The sequence below is a fragment of the Phyllostomus discolor genome, chromosome 2 (assembly GCF_004126475.2).
Source record: "Phyllostomus discolor isolate MPI-MPIP mPhyDis1 chromosome 2, mPhyDis1.pri.v3, whole genome shotgun sequence".
NCBI classification, from domain to species: Eukaryota; Metazoa; Chordata; class Mammalia; order Chiroptera; family Phyllostomidae; genus Phyllostomus; species Phyllostomus discolor.
Window position 1 is genome coordinate 1,705,001 of NC_040904.2, and position 9,149 is coordinate 1,714,149.

The following is a 9,149-nucleotide window of genomic DNA, read 5'->3' on the forward strand; positions in this document are numbered from 1 at the left end:
AGCCCAGGCATGTGCCCTGACCGGGAATCGAACCAGCCATCTTTTGGTCCGCAGGTCAGCAGCACTCAGTCCACTGGGCCACACCAGCCAGGACTCCAAGTTTCCAACTTTCGATCTGTTAGATCATTCTATCTCAGGCTCTGTAATTTCTCCCCGTCCCCATCCTACCTCGCCAGCCACAGACTTCGCTCTGAAGTGCGTTCTGAGGTTACAAGACTTTGAAACTCACTTTATGAGGTGTACGTGTATACGGTCAGGAATCAGAATACTCCCCGTTTCCTTCTGCTCTCACCCCGCATCACGTCAATGGCTTTCAACAGACGAAGCGGAACCGAGGAAGGCTGCCCAGACTGACCGCCCCACCGAGAAGGCTCTCTGCAGGTGCCACAGGCCTCCGTTTCCTCCAGGTCGCAGGTACGTGTGGGGCCAGCACTGGCCCCACGCGGTGACAGCGGAATTTGTGGGAGGGGCCGGGCACTGTGTTTCTGACGAGGTCCTTGCACGAAGAGATGCTAAGTAACGGCTCTCCCCGCACTCCCCTCCCCCACCCGTGCCACTCCAGGAGACTTGTTCACACACACTCCCGCTGCCTTGAACTTGACCAGGCTCTCCGTCTCCCTCGGTCTGCAAACAGGCACAGTGTTCCCATCCCCAGTCTCAGTCGATTCCTTCCGCCGCACCCTCTGTCAAACCTCCCGGGAAGCAGATGGCCCCACTGCCTCCCGCCTCACTTCCTCACCGACCCGTGCGCCCCCTCTTCCCGACCCAGTGTACCAACAAGCAGCTGGCTGTGGCCATGCTGCTTGCTCTACACAGGACTGTCGAGCACCACAGCCCAGCGGCCCTCCCTCTGGAGGGTAGCCGGTGCACCGTCCCCTGCCAGGTGCCCTCCCAGCAAACCCCCACAGCGACTGGCCAGCGGTCCTGCCTCAGCCCTTCCTTTCCGCGACCGGCCTGGCACACGTCCTGCAACTGACCACCATCACCGTGAGACCATCCTGTCTTTCCTTCCCCAGCCTCCTGTATCTCTTCAGCAAGGCCTCGCATCACCCCAACGAGCACTGAACCCCCACCTTCCTCTCCAGCTGCTCACTGGCTGCTGCACCGAAACCCGGTTTAAAAGTGAGCGCCGGTTCTGATGGGTGTGGCGCAGCTGGGTAAGCAGCGTCCCACAGAGTGAAAGGTCGCCGGTTCAATTCCCGGGCAGGGCACAAGCCTGGGCTGCAGGTTCAGTCCCCGGGGTACGAACGAGAGGCAACCGACTTCTATCCCATCGACGTTTCCCTCTCTTTCTCTCTCCCCCTTCCCCTCTGTCCAAAGATAAATAAAATCTTAAGGAAAAAAGTGACCTCATTATTTTAAAAATAACACAAAGAGAGGCTTCCAGGTGGGTAGTCCCTCTGTTTCCACGGCAAGGCATCCCGGCCCACCTAAGGAGGACAGGGCGGGCTGGGAGGGCCCAAAGGGCGAGCGGACCAGCAGAGGAGCCCTGCGGCGCCGGGGACACGAGGACAGTCCACGCCAGCGCCCACCCCGGGGGAGGCCGTGCACCGAGTCCTCGGGTGAGCCTGCCGCGACGGCGGAGAGACAGAAGACGCCACACGCGACGGCTGCCTGAGCCACTCCTCTCGGGTCTCACCGCTCCTGCCTTCCTCGCACCACGGCAGCGTGCGGGTGATCTCAGGAGACTTGGGGGAAAGGAAGCAGCTTCCTCGACTCCAAGACAAGTGACGCCCCTAAATATACTCCTGCTCCCACCTGCCTCCCCTACTTCTGTGTGAAATACATAATTATCCGCTCAGGCACCGGGCGCAAAAGCACAGATTCGACTGTTTCTTTCAAATCCAAGAGCCGAGGCATACATCGAGCCTGCCAACTCTCCCGCTGGGGTGCTTCTCAAAGAGCCCTTTCTCCCCATTTCGTCTCCTGCACCCACGGCAAACGTTTTTAACTCATCCCCAGTTCCCCGGAGAGACAGGAAAAGACGTCTGGACCCGCCGGTCCTGGGTCAAAGCTGACCCTGGAGCCTCACGGGCCCACGCTGCAGGCTCCTGCCAGGAGGCGGCTCCAGAGGCATTTGTCACGTCCCCGTCCTGGCAAAGCGGCGCACACAGCAACCCCGGCAACCCCGGCACACTCAGCGCCCGCCACAATCCGTCAACAGCACACCTTTCCACCCGAAACCACGGCTCCCTCTGCGAATCGTCTGTGCTGGCTGGTCAGGGGCACTTGCTTTTTTGCAAAAGGGCCTCGGTCACTTGGATCTCTGATACCCTCCCCAACGGATCCCCTTTCCTACAGACAAACAACTGCTCAAAGGCTGAACTGCGGCCGGGCGCGAACACGAGACACGTGTACAGGGCAGGCGGGGCCTCCCACTGAGGAGCCTTCAGTGTGCGGGGCACTGGGGGGGGGCACGGAGGGGGGCAGAGGACACTCAGGCACGCCTAAAAGTTCTCCAAGAATTAAACCCACTGCAGAAATACCATCAAGACACAGAAAACCTGTCTCTACTAAACATACACTCAGAAATTTGCACAGCGCTCCCTCCCAGAAGAATAAACGCGTGTCTCAGGACTGAGGGGGGACCTTCCACTCCACAGCAGTCTTGGGAGAGGACAGGTCACTGCAACGGAAACATTCTGGGCCACGATTTTGTCTGGTTAGAAAATGTGTTTACGCTGCAACAGTGGGAAATGGCAGAGCCGCGTGGCCACTCAGTGTGGACCCCTGCCCACGACAGGGGCGTGCGCGGGAGGAGTCCCCAACACCCACAGCACACCCGTTCCAGCAGCACGAGGAAGAACCTCGTTTGACATTTCGAAAGAACAGTCTTACGTTGGTACTTACTGTCGGCCGACGAGTTGAGTTCTGTCTTAATTTTCGATTTTTCAAGGTCTTCTTTATATTCTTTCTTAAGTAATTTCACTATCTTTTTGCTGTAACTTGATTTCTTCACTTTGAAAACTTCTTCATTTTCTTAAAAGAGAAATTAAACGAAGTCTGTAGCATCCACCTCCAGACACACTCTCCCCTTCTAGCTTTTGCATGCTCTTACGTGATTTTCAAATTCTTTCAAATATGTACTCGTACGCCCCCAGTGATTATATAATCTGAAGTTATTTCAAATGTCATAGGCACTCAGAACCTAAAGTCAACTGCATAAACTTATCTAGAATAACACGAAACTGCGATCCTTAAAAAGGCCTAAAACAGCAAACTGCAGAAAACTGTCCAATGTCCTACTGTCTTCCTTAACCCACCCATTTCAGCAGGGGAAAAAAATAATCCCCGAGAAAGCACTTAATCACCAAACCATTACAGTATCTGAAACAAAATATCCAAAATCAAAAGGTGCTGTTTAGCAGGACTGTCGCGAGTGACTCTGAGGCTGTGGCCACGCGACATTCGGTTCTTTGAAGACTAAGCCGAGGACAAAACACTTTCCAAAGAAGTGCTGATGAGGTGTCTATCACCCTCTGTCCAATTCGAAAACTTTAAAGTCAAACACAAACACTACCAGCTAGTGCTTGCAAAAACAAAACTCTGCCCTCTTCTTAAACAAAATAAGAACGGACACTAAGGCCAAAGACACACGGCCTGCCTCGCTGGAAGACGCAAACGCACCTTCCATCAGGATGCAAGTGAAGTTTCCAAAAATCTTAACTTCTTATAACATTGACTTAAAGGGCTATGTAAACACAAACTATTAATGTTTAAGTCTCATTTATGATCAGACGTCTACCCGCACTGCAGCCTCGGGGAAACCAAGGCTCGGCGATCCCAAGGGTCTGGTCCAAGGTCACCTGGAACCAGAGCGCCTACTCCGGGCTTCTGTTCCCAGACCCAGAACTCCGGCTGTCTGCAGCCCCGGCCTCCGAGCCAAGGGTGCCGGGAAGGAGCACCCCAGAGACGTGGTGACCGCAGAACGCTCGGGGAACGAGCCCCGACCAGCCCAGCGGCCGCACTCAAGTGGTCCCTGAAACACACCGCGGGGGAAGAGGCAGGCCAGGGGCACCGGATTTCCCCCGGAAGAGCTCCGCTGATCGAGCTCGGGCCCTCGGAGTGGAAGACGCTCAGGCGGCCGGGGGCGAGGAGGCGTCGTAGAGGGCAGGCTGGCGGCGGCGCGGGAACGCGTCCCGGGCCGCAGCACAAGGCCAGAGGCGGGAGGATGTGCAAAGGGCCGGCGGGAACGGGCTCCGTCCCGGGTGCGGGGCCCCGGGGGAGGGGTGGGTTGGGCGGGGGTGCCGGGGTGCGGGGCCCCCGCACGGCAGTTACCTTCTTCCTCGTCCTGGAAGCTCAGTAGGCTGGCCCGGGGCACCTCTTTGTTCTCGCGCGGCTTCTTGCGCGGCTTCAGCCCGTTGCCCGGCTCAGCGCCGCCCGGGAAGCAGCCCCCGGCCTCGGGCCCGGGGCCCGGGGTCAGCGCAGACGGCGGCGGCGGTCCCGGGCCCAGCAGCCCCTCCCCCCCGGGGGCCCTGTCGCCTCCGCCGCCGCCGCCGCCGCCGCCGGGGCCCGGCTCTTCGCCAGTGCCCGGGGGTGGCAGCAACGGCGGCGGCTCCTGCTCTTCATCGCGCTCGCGCTCCTCCTCCTCCGAGTCATTCCGCTTGCGCACGTTCACTCGCCGGGCCTTTCGGAACATCCCCGCGGCCCGCACGGCGGTCTCACCCTCGCTCCCCCACGGCGGCCCCGGCACTGCCGAGCTCGCGACGGCGCACGCGCGCGCTCCCAGCCCCAGCCCGGAGCTGTCTTCCCTCGCGGTACCGCGCACCACCCGGCGCGCAGGCGCTCGCGCTCCCACTACGCGAACGAACTCCGCGCCTCTCGCGAGAACGCCGGCTCCCTGCACTGTCCCCTGTCGGCTCGGAGGACTATCGGCAGAGAACTCGGGGACCGGTGCTGTTCGACGGGTCACAAAGAGGATCATAGAGACGGGAGGACAGAGCGAGCTCCGTCCACGGTGCTGCAGTGCGTCCTCCGCTCCTGTGCGCAGCAGTCCGGCAAGGAGACCTCGGGTTGAGCTCCGGGGCGGCTGGAGGAAGGGGCGGGCCCGGGGAGGAGCCGCCGGAGGAGCCCGGCAAGGCGAGGGCACGTGGTGGGTTGTGCCGGGGACAGTGCAGCGGCAGTGAAATGGTGATCATCAGTTACCAATATGTCATCACTAACCATAGCGACAGAGCGCGTTCACAACCATTGAATTTCATCTGTGATACATGCTCCCTGGCCTGATAGTGTAGCTCCCTGATTTGCATTACAAGGAAAGCAAACTGTGTTACTGGCCGAAAGAACGTCAGGTTTACCAGCAGTTCTTGAACCGGCCACTTTCAGAAACGAAAGGGAAATCGACTTCAGGTGGGGGTGGTTATGTCACCTTTTGTACTTGCGTGGACTTACAGAGGTGACAGTCCTGACTGGTGAGGCCGGAGCAGGACTGGCCCTTGAGGTTGACCTCCCAGGCTTCCCTGCTGTGTCACTAAACGTGGGTCCTTTACCTGTGCAGAGGGCAGCCAGACACTGAAACAAGCCCACCGGCTCTAGAAGCCGTCCGGTCCATTGCAATGTTAAGAGTTTCTCATGATCTTCCACATATACTCTACCAACCTAAAAGCAGGTGTGTGTATTTTTATGAGTTGACTTTTTCACACAGCGTATACACAGTGCACGTTTTGTCTGGAAAAAAAAAAAGTGTCATCTGCCTTACCAGCTACAGAGTGATCCATTGTGGGAACGTACCATCATTTATGTAAGCTGCCCTGTAATGATTAATAGTTTATTTCCAGTCTTGGTATCATAAATCAATGCTACAATAAAAGCTTCAAAAAATGGTCCCATCTGTAGGGTGAACTAGAATTGGAATTGCTAGATCCAAGTGGGTGTCAATTGCTCTTTATAAAAGCTGTGCCAGTTGGTGCTGCTGCCTGCAAATATGAAAGTGCCTGTTCACCTGTGCCATGCTGTCAAAACGTCACTGCAGATTTAAGCCCCAAGTGGAAGCGGACCATCCGAAGCCCACTGAGAATTTCTACGTCATACACATCTGCCTCTTCTCACTGGTTTTCTTTGGTTGGATTTGAGATCTGCCCACCAGGACTCACTTGTGGAGATCAGCAAGATGACGTGGGCCAGCGATTGTAGGTGTGCCACAAGAATTGTTTCTTGTTTAAGATTTTATTTATATGCCCTGGCTGGCGTAGCTCAGTGGATTGAGCTCGGGCTACGAACCAAAGTGTCGCAGGTTCGATTCCCAGTCAGGGCACATGCCTGGATTGCAGGCCACGGCCCCCAGCAACTGCACATTGATGTTTCTCTCTCCCTCCCTTCCCTCTCTCAAAATAAATAAATAAAATCTTTAGATTTTATTTATATTAATTTTTTTAAATAAATGGGAAGGAGAGATGGAAAAAGAGGGAGAGAGACACATCGGTCAGTTACCTCTCACAGGCCTCCATCCAGGAACCTGGCCGGGAACCCAGGCATGTGCCCTGACTGGGAATCGAACTGGTGACCTGTTGGTTGGTTCGCAGGCCGGTGCTCGATCCACCGAGCCACACCAGCCACGGCAAGAATTCTTTAAAAGTGCAACATCTGACTCTTTAGGTCAAGGGCACTAACTGTTCTTCCCTTAGACCATCAAATAAAATGACAACAGCCAACACAACAACAGCTGTCTGGTGCGAGTGAATCAAAATGATACCTGTTTTTTGGTCAGAAAAAAATACACACAAATACAATACATTTTGGGGGGCAAAAAAAATACACACACGTATTTTGGTGTGCCGAGGAATTTTAGTAACTGTGTGCACCGTGAGATGGAAAAGGTGGAAAATCGCTGCTCGGGGCTACACGTGCCCTCCAGCATTCCCTTCCAGGTCACAGGAAGAGTTAGTAGCAACCGGCTCCCATTCCAGTCCGGTTTCCCTGAGTTCTCATGTTCCGGCAGTTCAGCGTTGATTTAAGTTCTGACTCCAACGACGTCTCGTCAGTGAAATTGAACTCCAGTTCCCATCACAAAAGATCCCAATTGTGCCCAGTCAGCCTCCGGATCCCTGGGCCAAGAGACCTGAGCAGTGGGTGGCGTGACTGCAGCAGAGGCCACCCTGGCACAGCCCGGAGCGGACTACGTGAACATCCCAACCTAACGCTGCACAAAGATCTCCCCTGGGAACTACAGCTGGAGGGGAGCGCGCTTGCATTTTAAAGTGAGCTGCGATACGAAAGGACCACAGATGCATTTGTAACTTTGACCGTCTGCCTATGCGGTAATTAAAGGGTAAAGTTAAACATGTAGAAGTGACCTCGCTGCCCAGGCGAATCAGAGGCCCTTCTGGGGGTTACAGACCTGGTGGAAATTGATCTCCTGAAACTGAGTAGCTGCTGTAACTGCCTGTCAGCAGTGTATTAGCAGAATTTAATTATTTTATAAAATCCTCTGCGCTGTGAGTATTAAACGGGCTGATCTGGTCACTGAACACAGTGTGTCACCACCACTTAATACTGGAGCGTCTCTGGCACCCTGGGGAGACGAGGACCACCCGTACAGCACTGAACATTGCCCATGTTATCTGAGTCAATAAGTTTAGTTTGTTTTTAAAAGTCACCTTTCTAAGCAGTAATTATGATTTGGGTTTTTTTTTTCACCAAATTGGGACTTGACATGGAATAATTGACCCATAAGTTCACACAAAATAGGCAAGTCAGTTTTGCCTGTTTGCTGGTTCGGTGCTGGCCTCCGCAGTCGGGAACAGCGGTCACCAGACGCAGGTCTGCGCACCCATGGGGGCTCTCCCCAGTTGGCCGCCCAGGGAGATGGTCAGGACGTGTGTCCGGGCGGAGTGGCCGGATGCCCTCGCTCGGGGAGGAAGTGTCCTGTGCTCTGAGACTGTCTTTCTCTTCCCGCGCGAAGACACCAAAGGCTCTCTCCTGCACAAAATAACGATGGCAGTGTGCGTGTCTGTGTTCACACCCTGACTTAGCAAACTAGGAAGTAGTGAAAGCTGTTAAGTCTTCCCCAATTTTTTATTTCAGCTAAAATTTTTATTTGGCAGGCGGACTCTGATAGTCTAGGAATCCCTGATCTAGGAATTTTGCTTTTCTTTCTAAAACTATAATGCAATTCCATTCTGAGAAAAAAAACCAATAAATTTAGTTAAAAATCCTAAGCCTCGCCTTGCTGAAGGCGGCTCTGATTAACTGAAGGTGAAACTGAGCTTCACGGGGGAGCGACTCCGTTCGCTGCAGCTTCCCCTGTGCTCCTGGTCGGGCCGGGCCCTTGCAGACCCGGGGACACTCGTCCCTCTCCTCCGACCGCGACCCAGCCTGAGACGCTGGCCCCTCCTTGGAATGGGGAGACCGGCTCACTCGGGCCTCCTGCGGCTCATGACGTGCTTCTCAGCTTCAGGTCCGGTGATGCCGCACGGTAACTTGCAGCTGGCGGCGGTAGGAGCATGGACACCAGGGAGATGGGCGAACGCCGTCCATCGGATCTGTCTTTCCTGGGGAGCTGGTTATTTACCAGAACCCCCCCCCCCCCACCAAACACCCGGGCTCCCGTCACTCCCTCCTTCTGACCCTGCCAGCCCCTTCGGGATCTCTTCCAAGGGGTCCCCGTGTGTCCGAGTGCCCCATTGTTCCCCCCTGGGCTCTCCTTTCACTGCTGGGTGTTAGGTGTCAGCCACAGGCGCCCCTGGAGCTTCAGAGACTCTCCGAAGAATGGTCTTAGGTCCGTGACCAGAGGGATCGGGTGGCAATCTGAAGGTGAATGCAATTAAGCCGAAGATTGAATTCAGTCAAGTGGCAAATAAGAGTTTTCTTTTGAGAAATGGCCCCTGGCTCGCGCCAAGCCCTGAAGGAGACTGAATGCCTAACCGTGGGACAGACCCCAAGTGCCTGCGTGACCTCGGCCGCCCCAGATGAACTGAAGTTATTCCACCTGCTGAGACACAAAGCGGGGTGTGCGGAAGAGCCCCCCCGCGAGCGAGCGAGCGGGGGCAGAACGGACGGGGCTGGGCGGTTGCAGGTCCGAGGGCACCGGCCGTCTCGGCTGCTTTGTCCCAGCTTCCTCTTGCGGCCGCTCTCCCTCCACCTGTCCCTCGAACCCCACCCACGGCCCCTTGAAGAATTCCCTATGCCCAGTGGATCAGGGAGGAAAAAGT

At 55.8% G+C, this 9,149-nt stretch overlaps 1 protein-coding gene across 1 annotated transcript in view; it reads right to left on the reverse strand.

The window, feature by feature from the left end:
- Positions 1-4,776, reverse strand: part of PAXBP1 (PAX3 and PAX7 binding protein 1) — a 29,889-nt gene extending 25,113 nt beyond the window's left edge. Inside the window, exons 1-2 of the mRNA XM_028503924.2 lie at positions 4,279-4,776; positions 2,851-2,979 (exon numbers count right to left, since the gene is read on the reverse strand). Of these exons, the coding sequence (XP_028359725.1) occupies positions 2,851-2,979; positions 4,279-4,639 (490 nt within the window). The 5' untranslated portion in view covers positions 4,640-4,776. The remainder of the gene's footprint in view (positions 1-2,850; positions 2,980-4,278) is intronic.
- Between the last annotated feature and the right edge of the window lie 4,373 nt (positions 4,777-9,149).